At 42.1% G+C, this 18,333-nt stretch overlaps 1 protein-coding gene across 2 annotated transcripts in view; it reads right to left on the bottom strand.

The window, feature by feature from the left end:
• The window catches only part of TSNARE1 (t-SNARE domain containing 1), a 706,722-nt gene that overhangs the window by 409,718 nt on the left and 278,671 nt on the right, over window positions 1–18,333 (bottom strand). For both annotated transcript variants that reach the window (XM_065399459.1, XM_065399458.1), the window contains exon 5: window positions 7,936–8,005. In XM_065399459.1, coding sequence (XP_065255531.1) covers window positions 7,936–8,005 — 70 coding nt within the window. The remainder of the gene's footprint in view (window positions 1–7,935; window positions 8,006–18,333) is intronic.

Below are 18,333 nucleotides of genomic sequence, written 5' to 3'. Positions count from 1 at the left end.
CCTGAGCTAGACTGATTACTTCACCAAAGAACCACACAGCACACCATCCCACTATCGTACAAAGTAGACCTTACAAAAAAAAAAAAAAGGCTTGCCTAATTATATCCGCATATGTTCCAGAGAACATTAATTGCTTCCATAGACATGCTGCAAAAATGCCACAGCCCAACAATCAACATCAAAGGATCAGAAGAAATGCCAGGCTAGTTGAAGGGAAGAAGCTCCTGGCTTTAGGGTCGACGTAAATCTCGGAAAATAAAGGAGACCTCACATAGAGCCAATGTAAGTATTTCACTAAACATTAGCATGTTTGGATTAACATGTCAGCCCCTTAAGGACTTGACTGCAAAGGGAATGCCTGGCCCTGACAGCAACATATCCTGTGTGTGTATACATGAAATATTAAGTAATCGTCTTCCCACAAGCCCCTTTCCATTCTATCGATGAACTGCATTGTGCAATGTGCAACCACAGGGACTACGGTTTACAAGGACCCGAGACATTTCTTTAAAGAGTTTTTGACCTAGGGATGTTTACAAAACTGTGCCTAAGAATCCAAAGGCTTGTCACTCCAGTTAGCATTTCATAATGCAGCATTTTCCAAGCTTTATGCCTGTGGACATTCTACATCAGACTACAAAACTATTGTCTATTGCTGGCAATGCTAACAGATGGTGAAAGTCAGTTTGCTCTCTTTCCGTACAGGAGGTCGATGGAGAAGTGATTAAAAGTTTTAAAGCCATTTTTCAAAGTGCTGCTGAACTCTTTAACCTACTGAAATATCGTTTCATGATATCAAGTTATAACTATGTAAGAAATAAAGCAAAACAACAAAAATATCAGTTTTCTGTTCATGGAAGCAGAGAGAAGACTTGAATATTATTGAAATGGTGAGATCAGAATGGGTACTAAATAAATTAAACAATCTGAAGAAATACATAAGAATAAAATTATAACAATCAATCAATCTACATTGTACATTTCACTAAAAGATTTCAAAGTACATTTACAAAGGTGGGAAAGTATAATCTCTATTTTACACAGACCAAAAATGAGACTCGGAGAAGTTAAGGCTATCATTTCTAAACTTCAAATACGTAGCTTGATTTTTAGCTATGCTGGGAACCTGCAAGTTCTACTGACGCTAGGGATATGTAGGTTTTAATTTTAGGAAACACAATTGGAAGAAAACTAGCCCAAGGACATACAGCATGTCAGTGGCTGAAATAGGAACAAGATCCAGATCTCTCAATCCCCAGTCCAGTGTTCTAACTACTGACTCTCAGCTCTCATCTTTAATTCAGCCACGGTGCTCCTCCCCAGCTAATTAATCCTAAATTGGGCCTGGCGCAGCTTCCAGGTGCGAACAGGAGCACTAATTACGTTCCGGCTTCAATGAACCCTTTCACTGCCAGTGTGGGGTAAACACCTCATAACAGTCTCCCTGGCAGGCTGATGTCTTTGTTTGTTTTTAATGGCAGCTGTTTGAAGCCACCTGGGGGGGGGGGGGTGGAATGCTAAGAGAAGTCTCAGGGAAGCGGATTAATGGCCAGAGGACAGATGAAGTGGTCAAAGGTGTGTGATAAACTTATTTATCTGAAGTTCCGCAGTTTATCACATGCTGCTGCAATTTATCATATCGATGTCACATTTCTGGTGTTTTAGGATTCTAAAGGATAAGAGATGTCACATAAATATAAGACATATTTATTAATGAGGCAAGGGTATTATAGTTAAATGTAAATGGTGCAGTCTGGTAACCCTGTTTTACTGTCAAACCAATAAGATTTTTCATGTCAGAAATTGATGGCAGTAGTGATAAATAAAGGACAGATAAAGTTAATCCAGCTGCTTTGAGTTGAACAGAGAAGGTATTACTTTGAAGGGTTTAACATATTAATGGAATCAAAATGACACTTCAAAATATTTATGGAAATCTTTTTTAAAGCTTATACATGAAGAATAACAAACCCCTATAAAATATTATTAAAATCCTAGCCGCAATTAAACATGCTGACACTTAAAAGCGTCTGTCTCATTTACTTAAAAATCTTCTTTCAGGAAATTATGACTCTAAAATACCTCTCTACTTTTCACTTTAAAAAAAAAAAGAATTTGAATTTCTTAGGAATAAAAAACATTTTAATGGAGGATATTTTTAAAGCCAAAACCTTCAAGTTATAAAATTTAAAGTTAATATAAAGAATAGTCAGGCTTTTTTTTCCCCAATGATTTGAAGGTAATATAAAAGCATATAGGGCATAAGCAGTACTGAACACTACAAATCTAGTAATAAGAGCATATGGGGATCAGCCAGTCTAAATGCTGCAGATCTAGTAATAAGAAAAAAACATCCTCCGGGCAAGGGGTGTTTATCCATTTGCATAATGAGTGCCATTTTCATCCTGTATCCTACCCTTAAACCTGATAGAAAGAGCTCCAGGATCTCAACAGTGGAGAGGTGTAGCAGAAGATGGGTTTCTCCTACCTTTTCAACTAGCTTGTTCAAGAAAACGAGGTTGGATACTAGGAGTAAATTCGCTAGATCTGTACAGTCCAGTGGTGTCTTACTGAGTACTGCCCAAACCATTGAATATTTTGGAATTGATGGCATGTGTCCTTCTACAAAGGTGTCAGTAAGCATCTCTGTCAAGAGGGGACCCCAGTGATCTCAAGTGTCTTTAACTAATACATTTACAGGTTCTAAGAAGGGACCATTGTGATTATATAGTCTGACTTCCTGTACAACACGAGCCATAGAACTTCTCCAAAATAATACCTAGAGCATCTCTTCAAGAAAAACATCCAATCTTGATCTAAAAATTATCAGTGATCGAGAATCCACCATGACCATGAAATGGTTCCAATGGTTAATTACTCTCACTGTCAAAAATTTACATCTTATTTTAGATCTGAATTTGTCTGGCTTTAACTTCCAGCCACTGGATCATGTCATACCTTTCTCAGCTAGAGAGAAGAACTCATTATTAAAATACGTGTTTCCCATGTAGGTAATTATAGACTGTAATCAAGTCACTCGTTAACCTCCTCTTTGTTGAGCTTTACAGATTGAGCTCCTTGAGTCTATCACTATAAGGCATGTTGTCTAACCCTTTAATCATTCTTGTGGCTCTTCTCTGCACCTTCTCCAATTTATCAATATCCATCTTGAATTGTGGACACCAGAACTGGACTCAGTACTCCAGCAGCAAAGGCACCAGTGCCAAGTACAGAGATTAAATAACCTCTACTCCTACTCCAGATTCAGGGGCATGAAGAATTTTCAGTTAGACGACTTTTTTTCTTTCTGAATATTTAATAAACAAAACATGAGGGGCCTGGGCTTGAGTTGAATGTGGTGATTCAGATTTCTGGTAGTGTATCAAGTGTTTCTCATTATGCAGGTAGGCCTCAAACTGGGAGTGAGATGTTTCTTTTTCTGGGAGCATTGTATGGTTCTTTTTCAGGGAAGAGAGTATCCCACATTTGGGTAACCTTTTCCACAAAATATGTTGGCAATTCTTCACAGCATGTGATGCTGGCTTTCGGGGTAGTGGGAAGGCAAACAATTGATGAAGTAATTAACCTTCCTGAAAAGTTCTACTGGTTACTTAGCGATTTCAATAACCAATGAGATATATGATCTTTTCCTTTCTATCACGGCTGCTGAATAACAGTGTGGTGAGCCATAAATGTCTTGGCACAGTATGCACCCCAAGGGAGAACAGGTGCTTAGCAGGGATACAGCATGGCTGAAAGCCGAGTACCACAAGCAATCCAAAAGCTCTGCTTTCCCCTTCACTTGGGAAAAGAACCATTGCCCTTGTCGCATGCCAGAGCTGTTCAGCTAAATTCATTATTCTCAAAGTATTTTGGACTTTATTTTCAGCTTACTTTATTTTCAGTACTTACATCAGGGCCATTACACAAATCTTAACAAAAGCATTGTACTTATATACCTTCAAAAAACCTATGTTAAAAGAACATTAAGATTGCAAAGTGAAGCACCCAAAAGTTAAGAAATGCTCGGATTAAGGTTGCCTGTGCATATGCATCATGACAGTCTAATTACATGATCATATACCATTTTTTTCTACCAAACACCGGGCCTCATTCAATGCACAGAATAGGCAGTATTCCTTTGATGGGTAACTACTGAATATTCCATTTGATACTCCTCATTCAATGTGTGGTCCCCTTGCATTATTTACTGCACCACAACCAAACTCAGCGCTTGACTACAGAATTATTAATTTCCGCATGGGCTTTTCACTGATGCTCTCATGGTAGTTTACAAACATTATTCAATATATCTTCACAACACCACTGTGAGAACAGGTGGTATTATTGTGCCCATTTTACAGATGAGGAACAGAGACTAAGGCCCAGAAAAGTCACACATCTAATGTCGGGCAACCAGAAAATAAGGAACACACAATTCACAGCCAGCTGTGAACATTTTGGTTTAAGTGACTGGCCCAACCTCACACAGAAACTGTGTGGCAGAGGCAGAAATAGATTTCAGTTCTTCAGGGCAGCATTCAACTGCCTTAACCATGAGACCTTCCTTTCTCTCCCTGCATCCTCTGGATCATTCACTACACGCCTTCCAACTATTGCAACAAATGAGGCAGAGGTCCTACCGACAACAGCCTTCTTCACTACACAACCCTGATTTACACCCAGAGCACGTCCATCTTGTGCACTGAATGAGGCAAGGGGTCCTGTGGAAGAAACAACATGTGATCAAGTAATTAAAGATTGTATCATCATCATGCATATACAAAAGGGGACCGAATTAAGGTTACAAAAGCACCCTTGATTATGGCCTTTTGAGTGCTTAACGATGCAACCTTAACATTCTTTTAACATAGGAAAGTACATCCCCAAACTAAGTTTTTTCAAGCTTACGAAGTTTTAAAGCTTCAAAATTGGGGGAAAAAAAACCCACCAAATATTTAACTCTGTGGAACCACATTGTCCCCCACATGGATCATCAGCAGGGTTGGGATCTTTAAATCCACAGCACAGTCCTCTAACCCTTGAGTTAATAAAGCAACTGATAGCATTAGAAAGTTGTTATCTTTTATGTAGACCTGCCACTAGAGGGGGATGGAGGAATACACATTGCCAGGACCACTGAATTATGTGCACTCCAGCCCTGGACACTGGTGACCCTTTGTGACAGAATGAGTATGTCTGTAAATAAAATAATATTTAATAGCCAAAGAGCTTGAGGGGGTGTGATTCAGATTTAGCAAAACTCCATCAAACCAGGTGAAACTGCCCTACTCAATGAACAAGTGAACAAACCATTTTACTTCTGAGGCAGGCTAGTCTTTGAAATACAACCTCTGGGGTATGTTGTTAATCTTTCAAAAGGCAGCTATTAAATGTCTTTGTATCCTCAATGGGCCATCTCTTAGGCCTTGACTAGACAAACCCAGAGAGAAAGCAGCATTTCCCTTACCTTACCCCACTTCATTGTACATGAAGGTAATTCAGAAAAATTGTTTGCAGAGTGGAGGTGTTGCTCTTGATTAGGATGGGAAGCCTGGCTGGACACAAAATTGCCGCAGGGTGTGGCAAGATCTCTGACTGCATGAAAGACAGCTGAGATTCACTTTCTCTCAGAACAGGATGGGGTAGGAACTGAAGTCAGACACAGATTGCTTTTTGGAATACTTAAGGACTGTGTTTTCCCTCCGTAACTTTCAATGAGAATGTCTGGCCTGGTTTAGCTTATGCCAACTATAAATCTAGGTATGTTACGCAAGTCATTTTTTAACTCCATTTATTTTGTTTTAAAATAATCTTGTTCTTACGAAGCAATCTGCTGTTGTGTGTGGAGAAGGTTCACCCTGCACCCCTCAAGAGAGGGGTTCCGGGTGGCAAAGAGGTTCTGGAACTTAAACCCCACCACTCAGATCTTGGACAATAAGATGGGGCAAAGGCCTTCACGCCCAGTGAAGCATGTTGCAAACAGCTGTGGCAGACAAACAACTGGGCTGATGCCAACAGGACCCAGGAAGAGACAAGAGTTGGCAGTGACTATGCTGGATCTAGAGACCTATCTTGCAGGGCCTTTCATCACACACAAATACAAAGGAACCTATTTATTGTGAAGTCCCCTCTCCCCCGCCCACACACACACCAATTTCACTCTAATCAGAGAGATGTAGACACAAAATATGAAACCAGAATGTGCAGCAATTTTATTATCTCAATAAAATTCTACTCAAATGTTGTCTTCACGGTAGCGCTAAAAGTAATAAACTTACCAAATGTCCACTCATTGCTCCCTGAACATTTTCTGGGTTAGAGGATACTCAAGGAGAAATGTGTGACAGTCTCAGAACAAGGGGGGTTGGGTGCTGAGGAGGGGGAAGAGATTAAACCGTAACTGTTTGCTGCAGAGGTAGCACACACAGCTCAGAGGTCTCTTCTGAACAATTAACAAGGAGCAGCACCTGAGGAACAGCTGACTATACTACATTTCTCAGGTAAAACACCACCTGCCATGACTAATGCACTAGGTAACGCTATCTCAGAATGGCAACTACAGTGCTGAACTGTTCAGTGCATCCAGGAGGCAAGGTAGCTATGCCGACATACAGCCTAGGGCATTAGCTACATCTAGAAAGTACAACTACCATGTTGCTAAATGCAGCAGTTACATTCAGGTAAACACACCTGCTTTGTGCTGGATGTTTCAGACACACCTGTACGTTCTGTGTGGGTGAAACATCAACAAAAAGTAGCAGCTCGGTGGTGAACAATCAGCAAGGACACTGCGGGCTTGAAAAATTACTTCTGTCCCATTCTCCTGTTCCAGAGGGTGTTGGCTGCACTATAGGATCTTGGAGGGGTAAAGTAGGGAGAAAGAAGGGGGAATCTTGGGTTCCATCTTTAAAAGGAGAAAATGTAACTGGGAATAAGAGCATAGGTGCTGAGTTTTTCTTCTGCCCCGAGGCCCCACCCTCATACTGCCTCTTCCTACCCCTGCTCCACCACCTGCCCCGAGGCCCTGCCCTCACTCCGCCTCTTCCCACCCTGCTCCGTCCCCTCCCCGAGGCTCCCGCCCACTCACTGCTCTCCGCTGTCCTCCACGCCTCTCCCCCAGCACCCAGCAGCTGTTTGGTGGCACCTGATCATCTAATTGGGAGCGCTGCCCAACAGCTGATTGGGGGGTGCCGTCAAACAGCTGTGGCTGGTGAGTGCTGAGCACCCACTACTTTTTTTCCATGGGTGCTCCAGCCCCGGAGCACCCATGGAGTCGGCGCCTATGAATAAGAGCGACATTCTGCCATGAGATGTACGTCTCATGAGCTACATTCATAAAAAGGAGGATAGAATTGATTTCTAGGTCTGCTGTCCATTATAAAAGAAGCATTTTAATAGTAAATTGCACCACACTTAGAAAAGCCATTTTAGTGTGTATACAATGAAAATGTGTGTGTGTTAGCATTAGAGAGAGAGAGAGAGACACTACCCAAATCTGCTAGAAGTGAGATGTAACATACTATTTTGTGTCATTTGATGTGTTCTGACCCATGCCAGTTTTGACACCATAATAAGCTGTTTTTTGCTATAAATTTATGTCTTCCCATTACCCCCTCTTCTCTCCTCTTCGCTTGACTGTTCTTGGCAAGGAAAACCTACTTCAGCTTCCAATTCTGGCCATCACATTCACATTAAAAAAATAATTAACCAGTCGTTTTCCTTTATCCACTCACCATCCTTCTCAAACCAGCACAAGGGAAGTTTTGTAAAATCAATACACTTCCTACCAACATTAATCATAAATGTGAAGTAACAAAAAGGAGTTGTGCAAAAAGTGGTCCAGCTTTATAAGGGGGGAGGGGGAGAGAAAATAGATGGGAATGATATGGAACGAGAGAGACAGAGATCCCCAGCAATACAAAATAGACTCACAGTCCATCTCGCAGCTCTTGCGTATCATTCGATGTCCCAAGAGATCGAAGGGTTCTTTCCAAGGAAGTCACTGTCAACACAAGAAAGAAAGAAAAGAGAAAGAAATGACACCACATTTCAGACAAAAGTATTTATATGTTTAAATGGGGTTTCTTTCAAACCCGTTCACTAATAACTAACCTATGGACAAATAAAAACACAGAGCACAGCAAGAGCTGAAGGTCGGACAATACTAACTCCATCAGAGGACATTAATAATGTGGAATAATCCTTTTGCATCTTGAATGTGTATTATACATATGTGTTATTTGTGTAGACCATAACTGTACAAAAAGATTTACAACAACTCAGATAAACTAAAGAAAATCTCTCCCCCATAGACCTTACAATTGAACAACACAAGCCCAAGAGTGCCCTTTGGTCATTTTCTGTGGTACATTTTCTAAAAAGATTCAGAGGAGGTACAGAAGAATGCTCGGTTTAAATTAATGATCTAAGGATAAGGAGTGGCATGAAAGGAGCAAAATATGTAATAGAGGAAGGAGAAGACGGAACAGTCTATTATAAATGAATTAAAAGGAAGGAGGCCATGCAAGAGGTTAAGCTGGAATAGAGTTCTGGGGCATATGGAAGGCAAGGCTAATCTAAATTTTATGTGGATAATGAAGAGCCAGTGGAGACAGTCCAGCAAAGAGATATAGTGAGAGAGTAGCAGGAAAGGAAAATGATCTTGGCAACCTTGAATGAGCTCTGCTCCACACTCCAGAAGAACAAGGTCACTGACACTATGTCCCGTGACCCCCTCAAGGTCACTGTCACTATGTCCCGTGGGGAAATTACGCCCCCTGTCTCCCAAATATGGCAACCAGTTCAACTCCAAGCGTGTCTGACCACTGTTAAGCATCTACCCCAACTGTACAGCCTGAAAGACTGTTGGTATCCAAGTAAATGTCCTTTTCATCCTGAATTCGAGATGCAGATTTGAAATCCTAAAATAAGACACCCCACAAAGGTCACATGGGTTGCATAGTCAATTGGCGGCCACATTAAAGAGTCTTTATTCTTTTTAATAATTAAGAACAAAAAGGTAAATCTCACATTCATGGTGTCATCAGATTTGTCTAGTGGATCCCAGAGCAGCACCGAGGTAGTGTAAAAATGGAGCAGACTGCAGCCACCTCCTTCTTTAATACAGTGATATAGCCTCTGGATCCTACAGCTCCCACATGCAACTGTCCATCTTCATCGGAGCAGCTTTCCATTGAGAGAGAGAGAGATGACTGCTTGCTGGGATCCCGAGTCTCTGCAAACCTCACACCCTTGTATTAGAGACAAGGGTGGCTGCAGCTGCGTGCTGATCTCCACGAGTAACGCTTTGTCCATCCTTATACTACAGACATTCATTTTTCCCCACTCCTAGACAGTGTGCATTAATTCTCATCAACCTGCACTTTGTTAGGACCACAGGAACTGCTATACCAGAACAGATCAAAAAATCAGTTTCTCCTTCTCCGACACTGGCCAATGCCAAATGCTTCAGAAGAAGGTGTAACCCCCCAGTAATTACCTAACCGAGGTTTTGTTTACGGTTGGCTTGCCTTAGTATGCAACTCCCGAGGGGCTAAGAAACAAAATTGCTGCTTTCCACTCACCCATGCTCTTGCTCATCTCCTCCCCCGAGTCTCATTCCATCCCATTCTGTTCCAAACTAGAGGCCAGTCACAATAAGGAATAAGGAAGTGTTATTTATCCCATCACATAACACAAGAACCAGGAGACACCCAATGAAATGAATAAGCAGCAGGTTTAAAACAAACAAAAGGAAGTTCTTCCTCACACAACACACAGTCAACCTGTGGAGATAATTGTCAGGAGATGCTGTAAAGGCCAGAACTATAACTGGCTTCAAAAAAGAATTAGATAATTTCATGAAGGATAAGTCCACCAATGGCTGTTAGCCAAAATGGTCAGGGATGCAACCCCATGCTCTGGGTGTCCCTAGCCTCTGTTTGCCAGAAGCTGGGAGTGGACGATAGGGAATGGATCACTTGATTCTGTTTTGTTCATTCCCTTTGAAGCACCTGGCACTGGCCACTGTCAGAAGACAGGATACTGGGCTAGATGGACCATTGGTCTGAACCAGTATGGCTGTTCTTATGTTCTTATGTTTATGAGGGGTGCTGGAGGCACCAATGCAGGACTGGCCTGGAGCAATGGGCCTGAGCTTACATGTAGCTAAGCATCCTTACTTCCCATGAGAATTGAGGGGATCCTGCACCTGGCAGGATCGGGACCTGTAAAAAGGCTTCAATCAGGCCAGAGATCACCATGCAGTGGCAAATTACAGTAGGTACAGCCCTGGAAGTTAAGAGCAGGCTGACCCCCATAATGAGCACCCTGGGCTCTAAGGCAGTTAGCAAGAACAGTTTAAACTCTCATCCAAGGCCTCATCCTCTTGCATCTTGACTGTTGCAACCTCCTCCTTCTGGCCTCAAAAAATCCCATCATGCCCCACTCATATCCATTCAAAATGCTGCAGCAAAGTTCATTTTCCTGGTTCTTTGCCTCAACCATGTCAACAACAAAAAACACATCACGTTATCGCTGAGAGGTAGGGGGTAAGGTCCTCCTTCACAAGTTAAGCCCCGCCCCACTTCATTGTGCGGTTTAGTCTCCCAAGCTGCAGCTGCTGCCAGTGAACACATCTTCAGAACTTTGCCAACCCAGAATGTTCTAGATCTTACAGGTACAGTTACCACAGTTGCAAGAGGCAACTCATGAGGCTCTTGCTGGGAAGGGGAGATACTGAATGACTTCATTATATTTTAAAAGCTGAGTTCCAGCTTCCATTCTAATCTTCCTGTTTCAGTTGTTCAGGACTTCCTCACACAAATTCCATGTTTTGTCTCAGCCGAAGGGAGTGATTTTTTTTTAAACTTTGAGCCAAAGAGGTGCTTTCGAATTTTGCAACTGGGAAAAACAAACAAACAAAGCTACCTTTCCATATGTCCCCATTGGAATGGTTGCAGCTAGAAACTTGGCTTGTTTTGCACTCCACAACGACTTAAGATTTATGAAAATCAGTCCAGCAGATTTTTAAAGCTAACAATGAGACTCTTGTAAATCAACAACATAAGTTGGCTCTTATTACTTATGTTATTTAATCTATGCCACAAAATACAGAAGATACAGAAAAGTGACTCAGTTAAATCCAGAAGAAAAAATTCTCCTTTTGAATGTTTGATGTCTGAACCTCAATGTTGAATCAACAGTAGATGTATTTATTTTTCCGTCTTGCATTTAACATATCAAGTATGTAAGCACTGTAGGATCTTTCACAATGAAAGACACTAAATAAATACAGGCTATTATTATAATTTATCTCTTGGATTTTCTCAAGACATTCTCAATGGTACAAACATATATACATCACCGGTTGCTCTAGTACCTTAAGTCATGAAAAAGAACAGATAACTGGTATGGGCTCATCACCTAACTGTGGAAATGGAAGCCAGGAAATCCTAAATGCTAATCCTTGTTCTGACATTGACTCCATCTGTGACCTTATCCAAGCCACTTAATCATTCTGTGGTTTAGTTTTGCTAACAGTAAGGCAGGAGTAATATTTACCTCTCTCATAGGATTAATTCATTCATTTTTAACATACCTTGACAGTGAAAACTGCTACATAAGCAATAAGAATTACCCATTTCAGGAACCTGGGTGGTGTGACAAACTGCATTGCCACCCTGAGATACTGGGGTGGGGATGGTCAAAAAAAATTCCATCACAGCTGGTTCTTAATGGAAAACTGGGCTTTTGACTAAAGATTTTTTTTTTTTCATGAGAAGTGTCTGCTTTCCATGGAAAATTTCAACTTTTCATCAAAAAGCAGAACACCCAAAAATCAAAAGGTTTTTTGGTTCATTACCAAACGTTTCAATTCCAAAAAGCCACACAAGGTGCCCCAAGGGAGTTGCAGTTCCCAGGTTTTCTGACCCCCATCTTCCCAATGAGCTAGCTTCCCCAGCCAGACTACATGTCCCATGATGTGCTGTGGCCATGGAACTTTCGCTATGCACAAAGGGGGGGAGGGATAGCTCAGTGGTTTGAGCATTGGCCTGCTAAACCCAGGGTTGTGAGTTCAATCCTTGAGGGGGCCACTTAGGGATCTGGGGCAAAATCAGTACTTGGTCCTGCTAGTGAAGGCAGGGGGCTGGACTCGATGACCTTTCAAGGTCCCTTCCAGTTCTAGGAGATGGGATATCTCCATTTAAACAAAAAAACAAGACACCTGAACTACAAGTCCCATGAGGCACCACAGTGGCATTTCCTTTTTTTTTTTTTTTTTTTTTTTTGGTTTTCAATCAAAAGCTTTGGTTGATTTTTTTCAAGTTTTGATTTTTCACTACAAATCAACATTTTTTAAATTTTCAATTTCAACATAATTTTCTATGAAAAAATTCTGACCAGCTCTAACAAAATGGAGAGAAAGAAGAAAGCTTGCACATGAAAGGAGAGGGGAATATTAGTTGCATTCTCCATAAAATCCCTGCCGGCTGGCTGGAAATACCCAAGAATAGAACAAAGTCTGCTTAGTCCTCGTTATGTTTCCCAAAACCCAAACAACCAATAAAGCCTTTTAATTTAATTAGAATGATTTTAATTACAGGAGGAGAAAGAGTATCAACAAAATAGTGAAGTGAGAGGGTCCTTGTTTACAAATTTCATCCATCCACCCCACTTCATTCTTTGATTCAATCTCCCACCAACACCAGCTACTTCTAATGACAAGTCTGCTGGGCTCTGAATCCATAACGTTCCAGTTCCTAAAGGCCCAGTAAACATTCACAGTCATCACAGTTCGTAAAGCTCCACATACCCAAGTTCCTGAAACACAGTTCAGAAATCCCCAAAGATTCATGCTGCAATATGACCCTTTTAAAGTTGCCACGGTCAATGGGATCTTGAGTTATCCATATAAGTGCCAGGCACAGGCTGGAGCAGCTGTAATAATTAATGCATCCAAGTTTCAGAGACGAGTTATATATTGGAGAAGTAAAGACGTGAAACTCAGTGGGGTCTCAGCCAGTTGTCCCTTTTTTGCCCTCTCCCCCCCCCCCCCCCATACACACACCTTTTACCTCCCATGTATTTTTCCAACTTGCACACTAGGGATGAGATAGTCAAAACTACCTAGGGGATTTGGATGCCTGATGCAGTCTGTGACAAATTGACTCACCAGCCAGTGTGCTGTCTTGGACCTGGGTGAGGCGTTATTGTTTTGGGTTATTTCTCTCTGTAACCCCATCAACCGGCCATTCAGATTTTGTGGTGGTCCCCTTTGTCTTGTGACTTGGCCCTCCGGCCAAGTCACATTTTGTCTCACAGCTTTTTTGGTAAATCAGAGTTCAACTCAACAATAGTCCCAAGACAGGTCATCAGCCTCGGTCTAGGCCCAACAGTCCTCCTGGCCCTTGAGTTTGGGATCTTTACACAAGCCTCTTCAGTGAGGTTGTAGGGAAACCCATTCCCTCACTCTTTCCTGTGTTCGAGCGCAGAGACCTGCAGCAAGCAGTTAAGGTCTGTCTCACTGGATCTCTTGATTCTTCCCTGGGCTACTTCCTACTCTGACCTGCCTTCTCAGGGGGCTCACATTGTTGGCTGGGTCCCAGGTCCCAATATGACAAAGGAAAGAGAACTATCCTAGCAGAGATAAAGACTGGAACCAGCCCTTCTGTCCCACAGTTTCCGTAAGGGTCCATCAGTCATCTGTACTACTGCTCCAGAGCCGCAGGAAATCTAAGGCACCTTGGCTCTCTGTTGTGCTACGCTCTGGGAGCTGAGGATGAGAGGTCTATCCATCGCCTAAGGCTGGGGCCTTCAGAACTGAGTTTCTCCTCCTCCAAGTCTGGCATGCTTCACAGGAACAGTGGGGTGTGGCAGCCTGAGTCCACAGCTGCTCTTTAACCCCTTCCTGTGTAGCGAGGGGTTTATATACCCCCAAGTTGTCCTTTGATTTGGCTGTAAACCAGGGTCACCTCCCCACCTTCGCTCATCTTCTTTGGGCTTCCCTAGGTTGAAATTAAAAGGTGCTCAATAGTAACAGGATCACCTGGGTATCTTGGCCAACACTTCCTCATCTCTACAAAACAGGATCTAGTATCCACAGCGGTGTATGGACAATTTGAGAACACAAACAGCTGCCGCCTTTGTCTATACATTCACCTCAGTGCCAGCATCTCACTCAATGCTTCGTAAAGCACTTGGAGATGCAATATGATGAGAGCCCCGAAGTTGTTACACTTTAGCTAATAATTATTTTTTGTGTGATGTACAGAGTGGTCCAAAGGATAAATTGAGGGTTTTCACTAATGTCCGTTAGCTTCTCTAACAGCAGAGTTTAACCTTTCTAGAGGTCTCCCACACATGATAATTTCCTCCTGGGTTTTTTTATATCCACATTCTTAACAAATCAATCTAAAGTGCAATCTATATATCGCCCATTTCCAAGATGAAACATGACAGCTTCTAAAAATATTTCAAGGCCAATTAGACCTTCAGAGAAGAACTCAATGCAGCAGCAAAACACAGTATGGTACTTGCTATAATGAACTCATCAGATAACAGAATGAGTCAAGGCGGCCTGCGCATTCTCAAATATACTCAATTGATGAGACTGGATTACTGTTATGTATATAATTCAAGCAGGGAAGAAGTCACTCATCATGATGATGATATGTTTTTGACTTCTGCAGAGAAAACCATGACAATTCAGAGTGAAGGCTACCCCCTTAATGTCTTCGCACTGCCAAACTAGGGAGATCTATGGAAGACAGACTGATCTGATATTCCATGGGTTCTGTGTAACAGCAGCATAGATCTTTAATATTGTGCTCTTTAGAGCAAAGAAGTTTCTTTGAGACAAGTAATATGTCAACACCAGGTGCAGAGCCATGGAAAGGCCAATTTTTGACCCAATACAGCGGTGTTGCTTTTAAAGTGTCACAGGCTCTTTGCTCAGTGCAAGAGCATTTGGGCTGGTGACCCAGAAGTCATTTCTAACTTTAGCATCAGTAGTGTAGTGGACGGTAAATGTGGGTAAATGGAGTTTACCCACTCCTCATTTGGGGAATATGAAGTTTAGTCTTGTACCACTACGCCACTGATTAGCATATGCGATATTTAAACACAGTGGGACAGATCCCTAGTGGGCGTAAATCAGCAGAGCTCCACTGACGTCACAGGGACTGCGCTGATTTGTGTAAGTTCAGGATCTGACTCAGAATATCCATATATTCTCTTGGAAGCGTTAAAAGCAATTGGTCCCAAAATGGCAACCAAAATTTTACAGCATCTCAGGGACAATGCAGAATCCTTTGCTCAGCCCCTCAGATCAAAGAAATGGGATGCACACTGCATGTGACGTCATTAATAAGCAAGTAACAGGAATCTAAAATAGAAGAGCCCTATTAGAGCATTCAGATTTCCCAACTGGCCAGTGCAGGATTGCTCCCTCCAGTGCATTCTTAAGTGATTAGTCCTTCAGACATGATCTACTGAACCAATTCCTTTTATTGGTGGTGTTTATTTTTATTTATTTATAAGGCATTTACCAGGTGGCAGCTAAGTGCTGCTCAATAAAAAAAAAAAGAACACAAACCCCTTTATAAAAAGGTAACTACAAAAGTCACCAATCAGCTAAATGCCATCCATAACCTTGGAATTTAAAAAAAACAATCTGGCACAAGCACAAAACCCAATAGCTATCAGGCAAACCTCCCTACCCACAAAGAGGACAGTTCCTAAACATCAAGAGGAATGAGGAAAGCAGACACAAAAACACAGGGAAGGGGCCCAAAACATGGCTTCAAAAACCTAGGCCACCTAAACAAGCCAAATGTTTACTCTAGTGCTACATATTTCTTAGACACCTAGCATCATAATTTCTAAGCAGTGAGATAGCAAACTAGCAGAATATAAATTGCATCGTGTGCTACAGCTATGATTCAAAATCCTCTAACTCTACAGGAGCGAGTGATGCAATAGGGAGACAATGTTGCCTTGTGGATAAAACACAGAGCTGGCACTAAGAAGACCTGCCTATTCGTGGCCCTGCCACTAGCCTGCTGGGTAACCTTGGGCAAGTCACTGTCCTGCTCTGTGCCTCAGTTTCCCCATCTGTAAAGTAATACTGACCTCCTTTGTAAATCACTTTGAAATCTATGGATGAAAACACTACATGTTATTCACTACATGTTATTCTAACAGGTTGAGTGCCACTAATTTATCCACAGATCCCCTTCCAGCTTTTTGTTGCATCATTTTACCTAATTTTTGCTGTTTTACCAACCTCATGCCGGGACTTTTTCCCCTTGCTGGTCACACCGATCTTTGTAACAGCCTGCCTTCCCCAGTGGTGGGAGTGCCAGTGCATAATCTCAGTAAGAGCAGCTGATCACAGAAGGCAAAAATAACTGCAACAACATCAGTGACCAGTACAGCATCAATAAGCTATTTTATAGATATCTCCTCATTCCAAAGGATACCCAAGTGCTTTAAAAGCATTATAAATTCATAGATTTTAGGGCCAGAATGAACTATTCCGATCATCCAGTCCATCCTCCTGAGGAACACAGGCCATAGAATTTCATCTTGCAGTTCCTGTATCAAGACTATAACTTGCAGTTGAACTAGAGCTACATTTTACAGAGACATCAAATCTTGATTTAAAAGACTCCAAGTGGTGCCGAATCCATCAGACCTCTCAGCAAGCTGTTCTAATGGTTGGTCACCCTCATTTTTAAAGTTTGATTTGGTCTAGCTTCAACTTCCAAATAACTGGATCTTGTTCTGCTTTTGTCTGCTAGATTAATGAGCCTTGTACTATCCGATATCTTCTCCCCTCGTAGGTATTTGTAAATCATGATCAAGTCACCTCTTGAATTTCTCAATAAGTTAATGAATAGAGGCCTTTTGTATCTTTCCAGTCCTCAATTCTTGAGGCTGTTCTCTGAACCCTCTCCAGTTTTACACCATGTTTTATAAAGTATTGGCATCATTATTCCAGAAGAGGAATAAAGAAATCATTTCAGACAGCACTGAGATGCAGACACTTGTGATAGAGAACACAACGTCACACAACAACAGTTCGGAACAAGAAGTGAAGAGTACTCTAAATACTTAAAAGTTCAGGCAGAATTTAGTAGTTACATACAAAATGAAATTGGACAAGGATATTTGCGATAAATCCTGATCTCTTTTGAGAAGTGTCACAGATTCTTAAATGACCATAAGCAGCCAGAAACTGCAGTCTATATTCAATCTGCAAGACTAACCCTAGGACCATGCTGGGTCACGGTATCAGAACTCTTTCTGAGGAATTTCACTCCTTTCTGCAGCACTTGGCTTTTTCCTGGAAGTATCTCCTCTAAAGCAGCAAGAGTCCCATTGCCACCACAAAGCATCTCAAAGGTTAGCAGTGAAACCATTCTTTCTTATTGCCATTCAACTTCCTAAGTGCATGATTCCTCCCCCGTCCCCCCGCCCACACATATCACAAATGCTTTGTCTACACTACAAATGCTTTCCTGCTATCACTATACTGGTACACCTATACTGGCAGGGCCCCTGAGCGTTGATATAACATTAGCTGTGCCGACAGAAGCACTTTTCTGTTGGCATATTTGAATCTACAACAGGGGAATTGCCAGCCTAGTTATGTTTCACACCCCTGATTGGCACCGCTATGCCAATAAAACTTAGTAGTGTAGACCTGGCCAAAGTGAAATTGCTGAAATGTCCGTTCTATAGCAGGGACTTCCATAACTTTGAGCCACCAAGAGCCACAGTGGCAGCTTGCCAGAAGCCCAAGAGCATGCTACACAAGCTCTTTGCACACTTTTTGCCATCAACAAATTCAGGCTGGAAATCAGAAGAGGATTTCTAACCCTCAGAGGGTTGAGGTTCTGGAACAGGAGTTGTGGAGGAAAACAACGTAATTAGTATTAAGAAAGCGCTTGACAAATCTATGAGTGTGACTGCATGACAAGGTTGCTTGTGATGGTTGGGGGGCAGGGCTTGACAGCCCTGGGTGTCACTTTCAGTTTATATCTTATGTTCCTAACACTCAGGCTTCAGGGTTTCAGCAGGACACTGGCAGGGGTCAGGAAGGGATGTCCCTCCCCTCGCAGTGCATTCTGGGAAGTTTTTGTATCTCCTTCCTCTGAAGCATCAGGGATGGCCACAGATGGTGATAGGACACTGGACGGGGTCGCACTGAGCATTCTCTCTCTCTCAGGTGCTTGGCTGGCTGGTTCTTGCTCATATGCTCAGGGTCTAACTGATCGCCATATGCGGGGTTAGGAAGGAATTTTCCTCCGGATCAGATTAGCAGTG

This window comes from Emys orbicularis, chromosome 2 (genome assembly GCF_028017835.1).
Source record: "Emys orbicularis isolate rEmyOrb1 chromosome 2, rEmyOrb1.hap1, whole genome shotgun sequence".
NCBI lineage: Eukaryota > Metazoa > Chordata > Testudines > Emydidae > Emys > Emys orbicularis.
The sequence above is the reverse complement of the archived record's forward strand: the minus strand, read 5'-3'. Positions and strand labels throughout refer to the sequence as shown.